We start from the raw sequence: 18008 nt of genomic DNA, 5'->3' as shown, positions 1-18008 counted from the left end.
TGTGGGGTTTTGTTCGGGGACCCTGACCCTAGCCTCTGACTCAAAAGTCTGACCCACGAGGCAGTGGGAGAGTGTGGGGTTTTGTTCGGGGACCCTGACCCTAGCCTCTGACTCAAAAGTCTGACCCACAAGGCAGTGGGAGATTGTGGGGTTTTGTTCGGGGACCCTGACCCTAGCCTCTGACTCAAAAGTCTGACCCACAAGGCAGTGGGAGATTGTGGGGTTTTGTTCGGGGACCCTGACCCTAGCCTCTGACTCAAAAGTCTGACCCACAAGGCAGTGGGAGATTGTGGGGTTTTGTTCGGGGACCCTGACCCTAGCCTCTGACTCAAAAGTCTGACCCAGGAGGTAGTGGGAGAATATAGGGTTTTCTTTGGGGACCCTGCCCGGAGCCGATGACTCAATAGTCTGACCTGCTCGGCTGCATTGGGTTGGCCTAACCCGAGGGCGCAGGGAATAAGGCATTACTCTCTCATTCCTGATGCGGCCGCGCATAGCAAGTGCCTTTTGAGCAGCACCGGGCTCTTTGGCTTTAAAAGTATTTCGACCGTATTGGATAATGCGCCGGCGGTCACGGTCAACCGTTGGGCGGTTGGAGTGTGCGGTTTTAGGGGCCGACCTTCTCTAACTCGTCCTTCCTCGGGGGAAGGCAGCATCGCTGCTTCCATACATATGGACATGCTGGTGGCCTGGAGGAAACACCTTACTGCCTTCACACTCCTGTCGCAGAGGACAGTACGACTTTACCCCCATACCGCCTCGTAGCACGAGTACTCGTAGTACGGGGTCTCGCTGCTCTTGGTCTGGCTGTTCCCCCTTGGCCTTCCTGTTGTGGAACGAAGTCCCAGCCAGTGTAGCCCGCGGGATCGTGGGAGCACTCAAGCCCGACCACCACGTCAAGGTGGCAGCTTTAGGTCGGGATAACGAAAAGTGGAAAGAAATGGAACAGGCGGGGGAATCTAGAACTAGTCTACAACAAACCCCAAGGCATCTACAATTCCAACACTCAGTTGGACAACCTAGACAGGAGCTGACAACATGAACGCCACCAACATCAGTTAGCTTCCACACGTTTCGGAAATCGTTCCGCTAACATCCAATCAACCTCACCCACCGGTTTCTTCTCTTTTCATTCTAAGGCTTTAATATAGTCAGATAAACCTTTTGGTTGTATGGCAGTGTTAACACTGATGCTTCTGTGCCTGATGACGAGTTGGCCTGACTGGCTGGAGTAGGATGTGACTGTTTAGTACTACAGAAGCTTTCTTCAGTTCTTGAGCTTTTGCGATCCACTCGCCCTGTCTATCCTTAGGCTTTTCATTAGTCGAAGTTTAGGGGACTTCAGCGCGTCATCACAGTCGTTTGCTGGCGACATACTTTATTTGGTTTCAATAAGAGTGGATGACAGTAAAGAGATCCGGTGTTCATTGGGGTGTGCGATTGACCGGGAGAAGACATTAGTAAAAGCTTCCATCACCTGTCTCCAATCGTCATCGCCATCATAACCATCGTACAGGTCGATTTATGAGAGCTTACGAGTCAACTCGAATCGATATTGTTGAGCTACAAACACGCTTTGCAGGTGGTGAACTAGATGGCTTTGCATCCATCGACATGCTCCAAAGACGATGTGAGTAGTTAGACGTGATGTTGCGGCTATTTCATGTGGAAAATGACCGATTTGTTAAACCATCCGAGACAAGTGGGTTAGCAATCCTGTCCTGAGTTCAAAGATTTAGAAAACATAAACAGAAGGCCAAGAGTACCAGCGGTTTCCTGGGTGCGGAACGAGAATTAGTTACGATATTCCGAGGGTCTTACCAGGAACTAAAATAACACCTACATAACCAGACTATGAAGCAAGTACGTGCGTCTGAGTGTTCATAAATAGCGCGGGCTAAAGAGATCACCTCCAGAAGAGACCGTTTTGAACAATAAACCAGTCTAAATATAGGTAGTTTCTCCAGGGTTTGACAACTAAGCATCCACACAGAAGGAAGAAAATAGCTATAATATTATATCGGTCTGTGTTCAAAAGTACTGAGCCTTACGTCCTCCTGCAGCGTGAATTGCGTGACCGATTCTTCGAAACCCCTTTAAGTGATTATTGGCATTATCATATTCCCTCCCCCCCCCTCAAATAGTCCATTACAGCCGGCACAAGGGATCAAAACAGTAAAGCCACTTGCTGAGAATCGATCAAGAAAGTGCAGTCAACATCAGGTCAGAATGTGTATGTACAAATGCGTTACAAGTTCAAAGAAATGCTTGTCTGGAAAAAATTTTTGTCATAGTCAAGGGTGAATTTTGACGAACAGCCCAAGTGAGGGATCGGTGATGTGCCAGCGAGAAGCTTCGAGAAAACCATACACCTCATCCAAGTCGTCCACATGCCGAGGACGATCAAATGCTGAGGAGAGGACGTAAGGTTCTAGAATAGGGAGAAAATAGAAGACAAAAGTAACAAAGACGGTGTGAATGTCTGGTAAAACTATGCGATGGTTTTGATATTACAACCGAGATGTTCATCCCATACAACTGTTTCATGACTGCTGGATTCGAATTCACCTGGAGATTCATGAGGCGCGCACGGATGATTTTCAATAAGGATAAAATAGCTATACAGTGCTTCTTGGCATGAATTAACCTCACTTACAGATATAGCGATGTCCAACAAGCTTTACTCGTGATTCCAACATATGATCACATTAAGTGTCAACAATCAGTTGTTTGTCCTAGCGACACGGAGAGAACAGTCATAATACACTATTTTCGAAACTAATAATCCTGGAAGTTGGCTCAATATCAGAGTCTACATGAGGAACTTTGAGATACCGCAAAGTATATACCTTGGGCCGTTCGGCGACGCCTAGAGTGGAAACCCTGAATACGTACCCGCTTCCGCTCTGTCTAGACCCAGCAAACTTAACTAATAAATCGACGGAAAAATAACCAAAAAAACAGAAGTAAACCGGAAAGTTCAGGCAATTTCGACAGTGGCACTTACAAGAGGAACCCATCCTTCTTCAAAAATAAAATATTGAGAGCATTCCGGCGTTGCAACCGATTTTAATCCGGCTGTGATATGTCAGCATAGTGAAAAGTCAGTGTTTAGCCCTGATGATTACAGCTTCATGATACTGCCTACTGATCTCGATTGGACGTCCGGTACAAAAAGGTTGTGGATAGCGTAATACATCAAATAATGAGTTGTGCCATAAGACGTGGGCTCAACGGCCGATAGCCGTAAGGACAATCCAGAGTACTTTGACTCAATTGATCAGTGGACGTTAAGTAGTGTGGTTGTTCACTCCAATGACTGACCCAGGTCCTCAAGGAATCATGTATAGTGAGATAGTCCCGTTTCACAATAGGTCAGTCATCTTACTAGAAGAAAGTCACGAGACGCTCAACAAATAAGGCAAAGAAGTTACGGGTTATCTACGTAGGGGCGGCAGTATCGTTAACAAACAATGATCCGCTGAAGTCCTTGCGTGCTGCTTCATGAAGGTGGACCGGTAGGTCTTGTGCCTCTCAACTTGCTCTTCTCTGGCGTAATGTAAAAACGTGGTTAATAAATCCCTTACAAGTTCGAAATTCCACTTAAAGTTGCTAAACTTGTGTGCAACCCCCTGGGCTAAGGTGTTGCGACATTATGGAAACTAGCAGCCGTGTTACGAAGTGTTACGGCGTAAAGCTTATGCGTCTGCGGTTAGAATAGTAATGCCGGATACTTTTTTGGAACCAGGATACCACGAGTAATTGACCGCGACTGTCCAAAACAGGTTATTGTTCACAAGTTCAAACAACTTGGTTAAAATAAAACAAAAACATCCATCAATATTTTTAAACAGGTCGATCCAAAATGGCTCCCGTAGGCTATATTACCTGAACTTTTCGATGACATTACACCCGTGTCCATATACAGGCTGATGTCTCATTGACATCCTAAGCAAACCATGGCCTGAGTCCGAAGGGATAAGAATCTGGTATGAAGAGTACCAGCGACAGTTGTGATCTACGGATTTCTGTGTGCGTGCCCGAAAGCCCCACGTGCAAAGCTTTCACAAATAGCTATAGTCGACTGTTCCCAGTTGTGGTCAGTGTCCCCGGGGATGCTGCTCGTAAAGAATCGTACATTTATGTTTGAGGTTCGCAACTCTAACTTGGAGCGGAAGCAGAACTCACCTGGAGAATACTCCTGAGAACACATCGCTTGTGCACGTGCAAGTGCGCGGGCGTAGAGTTCGGACGCATTCGCATCTAACATGGCATGCTGCTGCACAACGGACTCTCCTGGTACACATGAGCTCACCGAGGTCGTGGACAGGTTACTTGCCGTAGCCGTTAGCCCACCGGAGGAAGTTGTACCGGCCTCACCGGCACTGGAAGTCCCGTAAAACTGAGCAGCATATTGCGACGCATAGTACTGCTGATAATACTGCTGGTAAGCTTGATAGTATTCAGCTTGGGCTGCCGAACTTCCAGTCACAGCGGCTGCAACCGCCGCTGTGAACGGATCAGGCATACCTAAGAACCGAGAACAAAGAGTGCTAAATTGGATTGAGCAGTGAAACCCGGCAATATGACAAGGTACACATACAACTTCGCTGAGCTCGACGGATTCACGTTTCAAAACACGAGCTACGTTGTGAAAAAGACAGCGAGACAGAAAAAAGCTCCAGCCGGATGCCAGAGAAGCAAGCTTTCGTCAATAAGTTCAGCTGATTGGGCATATATGACTACGTAAATCATATGTAAGCAGGCTATCCAACAGAAATACAAAAGCCGCATTAAGTAAAAACTGGTGAGAGAGATTTCTGATAAATATCTAAATAAAAGTAAGAGCAACATCTTACCCCGTCAGATAAATCTAAAGGGCGGTTGGTTAACATACCTCTATTTGATTGATAAACGAGGTAACAGCAATAATTCATCTTGGGACGTTCGACGCCGCCTAGAGCCGAAAACCCACAGAATGATGGCCCTCCAAAATCTGTTTCATCCACTCTGCCGAGATCCAACAGAGGTAACTAATGATTCATTGGGCGAATAACCAACTCCCTCCCCATAAATAAACAGCAATCATTTTAGCACCTAAAGAGTCTGAGGCAGTAGCCTTCAAAGGGGGTGATAGCACACCCTGGGGGGTTTCGTTTTTCAACGGGAAGGTGATAGTATAGTCTATATGGCGTAAAAGTGGCACTCGAACCAAAGTAAGCGCTGAAGGACGGCTACAGTCAAATGGAAAAGTGATGTATACGAAAGTGTGCGCGCCACGATAACAATTCACTCTTCTACCTGTCACAACACCGCGAAAACTTCACGTCACTGTACGAGAAACTTAATAAGTCCATGTCACCAAAGTTCAGTGGAACAAAGTTAACTCAACGGGGAACAGTATGTCTTGAATTCTAGCATGAAGGTATTACGTCTCCACCTTATTATCAAAACTCGTGCGGGAAGACCGACTCCCCCATCCCCCATACCAGAAAAAAGAGCGATGTGAGTAATGTCAAAAAATGTTCCGAATTCATCGTGGTGCTGGTCATTCCATGACTCTGTTCAAAGACACATGGTGAATTCTCAACCAGTGCCTGTCCAGCCAATTTACGTCTAACTGAGAAAAACAGACCGTCATAAACAACCGATGTGAGTCGATGGTATCCACTCTCAAAGAGCACTCGCAACGAATGTAGCAACCACAGGCATACGTTTAACTCCCGTTGTAACAAGGCTTCTAGCTTCACTGATTCATCACCGTCTTACGGAGGCACGCGAATCAAGCGTAATTTCCACCGGATAGAAGCCGCATCGATCATATCTTCATATTTTGTCGGGTGTTACAGCAACGCCATGCTCTTCACAAAATTTGCTCCACAAAGGATGCCCCAGAAGTTTGTGGACACTATCCTATACTCACATAACATTAGATGACTGAGAGCATGCAGTGAGCTCTCTAGAAGCTTTTCTGTAAAAGGTGGGGTTCGAAAAGGACATCCACTCTCTGTTCAAATTCAACATCGTCGTCGATGAAATGCTGAAGCGAACGCCGATGTTCAGGTCTTTGCTGGTGAGGACCTTGTCGACCCGGAATACGCAGATGATATCGTCTACATCCTCGAAAACGAAGGCGAAGCACAAAAGCTGTTAAGTACGTTGACCATCGTCATACCATTTTTAAGCATGCGCCTGCACTTCCAGGGCTAAGTCATCATTCAGAAGGTGCAGTCTCCAAATACATTCCTTACAATGTAAGGAGAATTACTGAGATTTGTGAAGCTCACATAAGTGTGTGTTGAAGTCAGCGCATGAATTTCAAACGGCAGAATCCCGTTTACTAATTTGCATCGTTTGTGGCGTCAAAAAGGCATATCACTGGGCCTTAAGGGTTGCGCTTCCTAGATTATCGTGAGGGCTGTATTGTTGTATGGTTGCGAGACAGAGTCTAGCGGATATACGATGTGAAGGATCTTTGGGTTGTTCAGCACCTCAGAAGCGTTACTGGTGTCGGCTGGCNTGCGGATAGTGTCAACAAATTCATAAAGAGGCAATAAGAAAATGGCTACTTGGTTGCGCGATATGTACTTCAGTCGTTAAAAACATAAAGCACCACCAAGTGCGGTGGCTCCGCCATGTGCACCGCCTACCCAGACGTGTGTCGCTATCCGTGCTTCTTCCAGAATGGCGCGACCTGCGAAGTGGACGAAGTACAACTTGGCAGAAGAGTGGGAAGTACATTACGAGAATTTCGGGTGTCGTTTGGTACGGCACGCCTCTCAGGATTGGATACCCATGACCTCTACTGCTCTGATAAAACACAAGCCATTTGATCTCTGTGAAAATCTACACCAGCAACTAAACAACTGTCCCACTGTTCTTAGGCTATTCACAGAAGGTAACGAAAAAGCCGAAGCTAGTCCTGTTGCCACCAATCAGATTGTTGAGCTCACCGACAAAGGCTTCAGGGCAAACAACACTACAGCAGCTCTCGAAATAATCTCTACCGCTAATGAGTTCTAATAAGAGTGAAACTCAAGTCCAGTGCTTCCACCCTTTGGTGTGGACTCAGAATACTTAGTACAGGACGACTGTTATAAACGACAGTGATGTGAATTCCAAAAATCCCACAAACACCAAGAAATACCAGAATAACTGTGAACAGCAAATTACTCAGGGGTGGCTAAGTCTCATGAACAGTTAAACCTATTGAGCTATTCAAGACGCCTATGCCCATGTGGTTACAGACATGATTGTAAAGATGAGTAAAATGTACACCAAAGGAACACCAGTCGTTCTGCTGCATCCACTATGAAGGCCCAAACTATGGATAAGCGCGTCATGGATCTGCGTTTTCAATGCCGACTTTAATCAGTTATTTTCGTGACATTTGCTTGGAGTTGCGTCGCGAAATGTACTCTTAGACGGGACGGTGACCATAAAGTAAGAATGGGAGAAACCAAGATGCACAAAACTCACCACTTGGGACAATCGATGATGTAGTTTCCGAACTGGACGTCGTTACGGCAACGCTGCCATCTGCATTATATCTCTTGGGGATAGCCAAACTGACACGAATCGGTTTGTATCCGAGGCCACAATAGTTCTGCATTTCAATCAATGCCTTGTCCATGTCCGATTCAGTTAGGAAACGGACAAAACCATAGCCGCGTGATTTGCCGTTGGTCATCACCACTAGATTCAAGAAGATGAACAACAACTTAAATAACTCACCTTTTGCAGAACGACAAGTTGGATATTTCTTGAACGCGTTAAACAGTGCCAAATCGTCCACATCTTCGGTCAGCTCACCCACAAACAGTGAACATTCGCTAGTGACAGATGCGTATGTGGAATAATATGCTTACTTTGAAGAATTGTCTTTTCCGTAGCTCGCATGGTTTAATTTGAAGCGTTTGGTCTACGCAAGACAAGAGGGCGATGCATGAGCTGTCGAATACGGTGAAAAAAGTTACGGAAACCGTACAAATAGTATGGCACCGGTTTTAACCTAACAGCTTAGAGCTGAAGTGGCGGAGGACATAACCACACAACATTGAGGTCCAAGTCTCTAAACCACATTTCGCGACCCTTCATGAATCGAGAACGACACTGCCACCTCCCAAAGTACATGTGGAACTACGTTCAGAGGGTCTACGTTCCAAGCTGTTCGAAAAGATAATCGAAGCATGAAGTTCAACATCTCAAAGGAATTTAGACGTCCAATTCACAGTCGGTAAAACATGCGCAAGAAGTGTACGTCTAGCTATGAGACAATCAGGGAGAATGCAGCCTAAGGGGTGGATAAAAACTTCTTAGTTAGATCTATACCATGAAGGTTGGTTATGTGAATGCTTCGAGAGTCGCACTCGGTCCTGTCATAACGAATTTATTAAAAACTACTGTATGCAGCTCAAAATTATTTACCCGAGGAGAGGTATCTCCAAGAACGCGGGTCATTCAGCAACCTGCGGCCAAATTCTTAGCACTTCTTGCACCTTATCAAGCACCTACTTATCAAGCACCAAAACAATGTACCAAACCAAAGAACGAACTGCGGTGAAGAGGTCCCAAATTCATTGCAAGTTTTGTGAAAAGTCTTAGCTGAATTCTCTAAAGGTGAACCTCTTCCTCGCATGAGTTTGAAAACCGTAACGCTCATTCAACCATTGGAACGGTGGTACCAGGATACGACGGATTCCGAGTCTAGGGACAAAAGCAGCAAACACCAATAGTCATCTTGATAAGATTGGTATGACTAGCCATCAAGTAAGGCGAAGGGAAGGCGCACGAACAGTTCTTTTGCGGAGCTACCACTAATCTGAGTAGACATTGCTTCTGAGGTTAAAGTGCGCTATGCCCAGGCTAGCCCTCAACAGGAGACACGACTGCATCCACGCACTGGTTCTAGGTTGGATACCAATCTAGACTGTTTTCATCAGCCACCACCAAAAGCAATTTCTTGAGTGAATTCCTTCCATCCACAAGGCAAATGACTGCATCAGTGGTCATCATCACTACATCCATAACATTAACTTCAGTGTTGACACCATAAGGTTAGTCTAATGATATTTAAAGTCCTAGGGTGGAAACAAGAGAAAAGGAGTGGGTGAGGGAGGGGACCTAGTGCTGGCCCATTTTGAGGTGCCTACACCTCCAAGTACTCAATCAGACAATCCGGAAGGAAACTTATGGCACAAACGCCACTGACATGGATTAGCCGCCATTTCTTGCAACGTCTCCATGGACCCCACCCTGGAGGCCGTACAACGCCAAAAACACTCAAACTATTTGTGACCACTTTTACGCCCTTCTACCAAGTCATACGTTGACCACCTCGCGATCTGCGCCATTCTGATGGAGGCACGGAGTTGATCGACTAATGGTTGTCGTGTCTGCTTATGCCCCAACTGACTGTAGCTTTGACACTACCAAAGACAATTTTTATAACACCTTGGGTATCCTGTTGCAATGAGATAAAAGGTCAGATATGATTGAATGCCCAAGTGAGCAGACTTAGCTCATCTACACTCAAGTAGGTGGTCGACATGGATTGGACTCGGTACGTAAGGACAACGGGGAACAATTGTTTCAGCTGTGTGCTGATCGCAGGCTGTTTATATGCAGTGCTGACTTCCGAAATAGCCGAAGTCGTCTGGCCAACAGCGTGAGCGAAAAAATCAAGGATTATAAGGGATTTACCATTTTGAAGAAAGAGCGCCTCGACCGGCGGGCCGAATACTTCGAACATGTATCGTGGCCAACAGTTGCTGCTACCTGAAGTAGAACCGTGGACGGTCAACGCGGAACCCACTAAGGCCTCTAAGGTTGAGGACTGAAGATTTAACCTCAAGCGCTATCGAGCTTCTGATCCGGATGACCTCCCACCCACACTGTTCAAAGACGGGTTGAAATAGACAGCCAGCGCTTATGCGATCTGTTTGCTTGCAGTCGGGAAAAGAAGACTGTCCAGGGAACTGGAAAGAGTCGGTGGTAATGCCCATTTTAAAAATGGGGCTCGTAGTGAGTGTGGCAACCACATTAAGATCAGCTTAACCCCTGTCGTAACGGAAGGCCCGTGGTTCGAGCCCAACCTATGCCTCTCGACTTCCCCTGTCTGGGCTTGGGCAACCTGCCAGTATCCCAGCCCTCACGCTTCCTTTGAGTGGCATGGCAGCTAGACAGCTAGGCTAGAACAACGTCATACGTATAGACGATTTCAGTATTCATGGATTTTCAAGGAGCAGTAGACGCGGTTGACCGGTCTGTTCTCCTTGACAAGCTGGCCCAAGGAAGAAACCCCCGGAAGTTTGTGAATGTATGTTTTTTGTACTTTCAGACTTCCGGACGTACGAGTATACGGAGAGCTCTCTGAAAGATTTCGGACACAAAGCGGTACACATCACAGGTGCCCACTGTCATGACTATATAACCCATACATTAACTGAAATCCTTGCTAAAGACTGTGAATTCAAAGCAGTATCTGCTGTGGAACATACAAACGAAGCAGTTCGGGATGCTCTGATAACCGGGATTCAGTCGAATACCATTCGGGAGAAACTGCTAACGTGGCATGAATTAGACCTTGACAAAGCCCATGAAGCCGCGCGAGCTCTCGAACTTGCACAAAAACAGTCACAATCATACGTATACAGACAACCCGTTACTTGTTCGGTATCTACTCCTTTACCCATTGTTAATTCCGAAACAACAGTTTCGGCCGCTACACAACAAACATGTTACTTTTGTGGCAACCCCAAGCACCCTCGTTATAAGTGTCCCGCTAAAGAATCAGTGTGCAAGAGTTGTGGAAAAATTGGACATTTTCAACGTGTCTGTAGGTCCAAAGCCTCGAAATATCACGCGGGTTCAGCTCAAGACTCCTCAATCTCCTCGCTATTTTGTGCTGCTGCTCCCAATTGCCTATCCAAAACTACAACAGATATTTTGGTCAACGGCGTTGTTGTCCGAGCTCTCATTGATACCGGCAGCTCCAGAAGTTTCGTTTCTTCATCAATCCTGCAAACTCATAACTGGGAGCTATTTCCGTACGACTCTGTGATAACAATGGCGTCGACGATACATTCATGTTCCACCAAAGGTTATTGCCTTGTGTCCATTCAGTACAAGGATGCTATATACGAACGTTTCAGACTTTGTGTATTACCGAACCTTTGTGCAGACGTCCTTCTCGGACATGACTTTCTGGGGTTACATGATAAAGTCGAAATTCCATTCGGTGGTCAACGGGGTACCCTAACTGTATGTGGCGTAACATCCGCAAAACTGGAATCTCCATCCTTATTCACCAATCTTGCTCCAAATTACAAACCGATCGCCACAAAATCTCGTCGTCATACACCGGAAGATGAACAATTCATACAAACGGAAGTAGACCAAATGCTTACCGATGGCATAATCGAACCATCAAATTCTCCGTGGAGAGCACAAGTGCTCGTTACCCGCAATGCAAATCACAAGAGACGCATGGTGATAGACTACAGCCAGACAATCAATCGCTTCACCTACCTTGACGCTTATCCTTTACCAAGGCTCGACCAAATGATTGAAACCATCGCACGCTACACTGTCTACAGCACACTGGATCTCCAGAGTGCATATCATCAGGTTCCAATAATCGAGTCAGACAAGCCATTCACAGCGTTCGAAGCTGGGGGGAACCTATACCAGTTTCGGCGCATTCCTTTTGGAGTGACAAACGGGGTCGCGTGTTTTCAGCGAACGCTGAACAATATAATCAAAGCCGAACAGGTAAAAGACACATTCGCTTATATCGATAACGTCACTATATGCGGCAAAACGAGAGATGAACATGACCGTAATCTTAGGCATTTTCTCGATGTCGCAAAAACATACAATATTACTTTGAACGATACGAAAAGCAGCTTCGCAACTGAAGAGATTACTCTCTTAGGTTACAAGGTCTCCAAAGGTATTATAAGACCTGACCCAGAACGCATGCGCCCCATAAGAGAACTCCCACTTCCAGAGAACGGGAAATCGCAGCAAAGAGCCGTTGGTTTGTTTGCCTACTATTCACAGTGGATACCGGCGTTCTCTGACAAAATTCATCCATTGGTTAAAAACAAAATATTTCCGCTCCCGGAGAATGCCCGAACAGCATTTGAGAACCTTAAACACGAACTAGAAAATGCGATGGTAGTTACTGTCGACTACAATATTCCTCTCGTTGTTGAAACTGATGCGTCCGACATCGCTATTGGTGCATCCCTGAGCCAGGGTAGCCGGCCGGTCGCCTTTTTCTCCAGAACCTTGACTGCAAGCGAGAAAAATCATTCTGCTGTTGAAAAAGAAGCATATGCTATAGTTGAAGCGATCCGCAAATGGCGCCACTATCTCCTCGGGAGACATTTTAAATTGATTACGGATCAACGTTCGGTAGCCTTTATGTATGGGAACCAACAGAAAAGTAAAATAAAGAACGACAAGATTGAACGGTGGAAAATCGAGTTGGCAGGGTACAACTACGACGTCGTCTATAGACCTGGAACAGATAACCGCGTTGCTGATACCCTATCTCGTAACCTTTGTGCCAACATTACTGGGACGGAAAAACTTGAAGAGCTTCACAACATATTATGCCATCCCGGGGTCACGAGATTTGCACATTTTGTTCGTTCTAAGAATCTTCCTTTTTCAGTCAGCGATATCCGACGTGTGGTGTCCAACTGTTCCACTTGCTCCGAGCTCAAACCAAAATTTTGTGACACCTTTCGTGGCCAGCTTATCAAAGCCACACAACCGTTCGAACGCCTTAGTATCGACTTTAAAGGCCCACTTCCCTCAAACACTCGTAATAAGTACCTCTTAACAATCGTTGACGAGTATTCTCGATTCCCTTTTGCTTATCCCTGCGCCGATACGTCCTCTTCCACTGTAATTCGTTGTTTGAGTCAACTGTTTTCACTGTTTGGTATGCCTGCTTATATTCACTCAGATCGCGGTTCTGCATTCATATCAACTGAACTCAAACAATTTTTGTTCGATAAAGGCGTTGCCAGTAGTCACACCGCTGCATATAATCCACAATGTAATGGTCAGGTTGAACGACTTAATGGTACCCTTTGGAAGACCATCTGCCTGGCTCTAAAATCGCGCGGCTTGCCTGTCACACATTGGGAGGCTGTCCTCCTTGATGCTCTTCACTGTATCAGATCCCTGTTATGTACTAGTATCAACTGTACCCCACACGAACGTTTTATGCCGTTCACACGACGATCAGCCAACGGTGCCTCCCTACCTACCTGGCTTACTGTCCCTGGGCCAATCCTTTTAAAACGCAATGATCGAGTCTCTAAATATGACCCTCTGGTAGAGGAAGTGGAACTCGTCTCTTGTAATCCACAGTACGCCCACATAGTTCGTCCAGATGGCAAACACGAAACCGTATCCTTGCGCCGCTTGGCTCCCAAAGGCAACGACATGACATCTGACACAGAACAGGAACCAATACATATCGCCGAACAAGAGGAGCCTCACACAACACCAACAATCCACCGTGGTTGCTCAGAAACTGAACTGTTGCCTATTAACGATGCCTCGCCATCCCATTCTAGTGCAGATCCAGGAAATCACTTGGACATTCTTATCCGACAACAGCGCACTCACCCATATAATCTACGCAACAGAGAGGCGTAAACGACTCCATGTATCTATTACAGCGTTTTATTTTTTTACATTCTTTCTCCGCAAAGTACACACTTATTCCAAGGCGGGGAGAATGTCATGACTATATAACCCATACATTTGCATAACCCATTAACTCGTGATTCTTACTCTATTTTCAGCTCATGTACTACAGTTATTAGACGATTAAAGCGTACATTACGTCTTCCTATTCTGTCTCCTTTCTAATCCCGTCCTGGAACTACTCGACTCTCGCAACACCCACCCTCTCCATTCTTATCTAATTTCGTGATCGATGAGATAAAGCGGATGCTCGGAAGTCTTAAGAGCCCAGGCGTTCAAATATCCTCCGGTGAAAACCTTATCGATCTGGAATATGTAGACAATATTGTTCTCGCCTTCGAAGAGGTGTAGGTGTTTTCGGATGAACTTACCAAAGTCCATTGGCATAAACCTTATCTGGAATATGTAGACAATATTGTTCTCGCCTTCGAAGAGGTGTAGGTGTTTTCGGATGAACTTACCAAAGTCCATTGGCATCCACTTTGAACCCACAAAGTGTAAGGCCATGCTCCTGAACATGCAGTCACTGAACACGTCACTCTCAATCCAGGGATAAGCATTCGAGCGTATCAGGTACGTTGGGATATGCCAATTCTGATTGTAACGTGACCGATGAGGTCAGTGCACGAATCTATAAGGCCCGAGTTGCAATTGCTAATTTGAGGCACCTATGGCATCAAAGCCGTATATTATCGAATCTCAAGAGACGTGTATATCAGACTACTGTGCAGGCTGTTTTGTATTGCTGTGAGATGTGACCTGCTCGAGCAGCGGAACTAAGACGTCTTAAGGTGTTCGGCAACCGTTGTCCCAGGACAATAGATCGTGTGGGTTGGTCTCGGAAAATCCACGATGAGTTAGAAAGCAAATTTTCAGTTGCGCGACGGGGTAGTCCATTGAAGAATGTGTCCATCACCAGAAGCTGCGTTAGTTAAACCATGTACTGCACATGTCGAACTATCGTTTGCCGATGAGTGCTATTTACCGTGCCTATTTCAGAGCGCCGGAACCCTTGACCTGGCAAAAGGGTATGAGATTGCGATGCTACCAGCCTGGAGACCGCGTGATCCACGTTGTGCCTTGCTGAAGACGCTGCAAGATATGACTGATAATCGACGTCAACGGCGTTCTTATTGTTAGTTTCTATCCGGATTGCCTACTACAAATAAGTTCATCGCCCGTCAACCATTATTCTTTTTTTCACAATTAGATTTCAAATGAGTCATGGTTGTACGAAGCATAGTGATGAACACCGACGCCATGATCTCGATGATGATGATAATGACCGAATGGTTCGTGGTTCAAAACCGACCTCTGCATATCGACTTTTCCTGTCTAAACTCGGGCAGCCTGACAGCATCCCACTCTGTGCTTGGCGTTACAGCGACGCTAAATAACTACCCTTGCGACATCCTGTTATACCACGGGCAATCAAAGACGCCATAACTCAGTGTTCCCGATGCATTGGGGTAGTCCAATTCGCACAGATTGGATTACGTTTCCATTTAGGGAGTCTCCTTTCTAATCCCGTCCTGGAACTACTCGACTCTCGCAACACCCACCCTCTCCATTCTTATCTAATTTCGTGATCGATGAGATAAAGCGGATGCTCGGAAGTCTTAAGAGCCCAGGCGTTCAAATATCCTCCGGTGAAAACCTTATCGATCTGGAATATGTAGACAATATTGTTCTCGCCTTCGAAGAGGTGTAGGTGTTTTCGGATGAACTTACCAAAGTCCATTGGCATCCACTTTGAACCCACAAAGTGTAAGGCCATGCTCCTGAACATGCAGTCACTGAACACGTCACTCTCAATCCAGGGATAAGCATTCGAGCGTATCAGGTACGTTGGGATATGCCAATTCTGATTGTAACGTGACCGATGAGGTCAGTGCACGAATCTATAAGGCCCGAGTTGCAATTGCTAATTTGAGGCACCTATGGCATCAAAGCCGTATATTATCGAATCTCAAGAGACGTGTATATCAGACTACTGTGCAGGCTGTTTTGTATTGCTGTGAGATGTGACCTGCTCGAGCAGCGGAACTAAGACGTCTTAAGGTGTTCGGCAACCGTTGTCCCAGGACAATAGATCGTGTGGGTTGGTCTCGGAAAATCCACGATGAGTTAGAAAGCAAATTTTCAGTTGCGCGACGGGGTAGTCCATTGAAGAATCTGTCCATCACCAGAAGCTGCGTTAGTTAAACCATGTACTGCACATGTCGAACTATCGTTTGCCGATGAGTGCTATTTACCGTGCCTATTTCAGAGCGCCGGAACCCTTGACCTGGCAAAAGGGTATGAGATTGCGATGCTACCAGCCTGGAGACCGCGTGATCCACGTTGTGCCTTGCTGAAGACGCTGCAAGATATGACTGATAATCGACGTCAACGGCGTTCTTATTGTTAGTTTCTATCCGGATTGCCTACTACAAATAAGTTCATCGCCCGTCAACCATTATTCTTTTTTTCACAATTAGATTTCAAATGAGTCATGGTTGTACGAAGCATAGTGATGAACACCGACGCCATGATCTCGATGATGATGATAATGACCGAATGGTTCGTGGTTCAAAACCGACCTCTGCATATCGACTTTTCCTGTCTAAACTCGGGCAGCCTGACAGCATCCCACTCTGTGCTTGGCGTTACAGCGACGCTAAATAACTACCCTTGCGACATCCTGTTATACCACGGGCAATCAAAGACGCCATAACTCAGTGTTCCCGATGCATTGGGGTAGTCCAATTCGCACAGATTGGATTACGTTTCCATTTAGGGACCTTCGTCTTATCATGGAAGTTTCCAAAGTTCGAACGAGTGAAACTCACAAACGGGGAGTTGCGTGTACTCGAGTACAAGCTTTTCCATGAAAGAACTAACGGAGGAATAGTATTTTGCAGGCAAACAATGTGCTGAAACAGGGCTAAGGGTGAACTTACAGGAACACCAGGTATGGGTTTTCCATTAAGTTTGAGCATACAGTCTCTCGCAGAAGTCGCATTTGGAAACTCGATGAAGCCATAACCCATGTTTTGCCCAGTGGCCTTGTTTCGGATAACCTTCACGCTAACAACAATCTCACCAAGGTTCTCAAGCGTTCGCTTGATGAAAACCTCATCCATATAAGATTCAAGCTGAACGAGTGGACGTAAGACCAAGAACAACATACATCACCCATCCAAATCGTGTTTGAAAAATTTTGCATGCTCATCGTTTCGTGAAGATCGTGACGTCGACGCCTTTGCACAGCCTCTCGCCGAGCACCCAAAAAAACTTGGACCGGTGATTGGTTGACCGAAGTCACGTCGGTATCATACGGACTGCAGAGGATTCCACACTAGATATGCCGTCCCGTTCATGTTCTGAAAGCCTTTTCGACCAGCGCCGCAGCAAAACGAAGTTGTCTATGTATTTTTGGAGAAGCAAATCGTGCAAATCAGCCTGAGTTAAGGACCGATGGATGCAAGATGACAAAAATTCCAATGGGTTCAGTGAGTTTATACAGAGGTCGAAGGCTGGGTGTCCACGGGATCATGCTTTAAAACGAGTGGTTGAAAGGGAGGGTATCAACCCGGTCAATCGCTTATGCTCATCACGTGTAGGAGAATGTTAAGAACCGTTGACAGGTGTGGTCTTTTGTACCATTATTTTGCTTTCATTATAACACTACGTATCCCGTCAATTGCGTAATCGTTTTTTGTTTGAAAACAAAAAACGGTAAAAACGTGCACTTGTACAAAATTCAGGGAATACAAACGTGGTCACGTGTTTCGACTCTCTTCTGAATGCACTCGCGCATGCAGCGGTTATTCGCGAGTCTCTTGTGCTAATTCTGGTATCAAAACATTTCAGACCATCTTAAGAATCTATTTTCTGTGAGAACTGTTCAGAAGGAGACCCCCGGATTATTGTTTATTTGCTGACCTGGGCCAACGACGAGCTATTTTAAAGAGAACAATTATTAGTGAGTCTGTTCCATGTGACCTCTTTATTATTGTGTACCAAGTCTAGCGTTATTATTTTTATTTCTTTGCCACACAATTCTGGTAGAGTAACTTATTGGGTAGCCAGATCACTACACAGGATACCAAAACTCCCATTGTTTCCCAGCAGCACGCTAATCACCCGGAAAGGCTTTGTACGTTTTAGTTCGTTTTCCTTTTGTTCTTCTTTCTATATCTGCTGCGATGATGTTCTACTCTTCCCCATCTATCTTACTGTTCATTGGATCAGGACGCGGATTAAATTGCCTTAATCCGGCTTGTGCTTTATGT

At 45.8% G+C, this 18008-nt stretch overlaps 1 protein-coding gene across 1 annotated transcript; it reads right to left on the bottom strand.

The window, feature by feature from the left end:
• Positions 1 to 2161: 2161 nt before the first annotated feature.
• Positions 2162 to 16945, bottom strand: T265_09146 (hypothetical protein; the record flags this gene model as incomplete). The annotated part of the gene is made up of 6 exons (XM_009175148.1): positions 2162 to 2431; positions 4189 to 4530; positions 7480 to 7832; positions 7869 to 7921; positions 16674 to 16868; positions 16904 to 16945. The coding sequence occupies 6 exons, from the start codon at positions 16943 to 16945 to the stop codon at positions 2295 to 2297; spliced, it is 1122 nt and encodes a 373-aa protein (XP_009173412.1).
• Positions 16946 to 18008: the final 1063 nt, after the last annotated feature.

Source organism: Opisthorchis viverrini (assembly GCF_000715545.1).
Source record: "Opisthorchis viverrini unplaced genomic scaffold opera_v5_258, whole genome shotgun sequence".
NCBI classification, from domain to species: domain Eukaryota; kingdom Metazoa; phylum Platyhelminthes; class Trematoda; order Opisthorchiida; family Opisthorchiidae; genus Opisthorchis; species Opisthorchis viverrini.
This window is presented reverse-complemented; position numbering and strand designations above follow the sequence as displayed.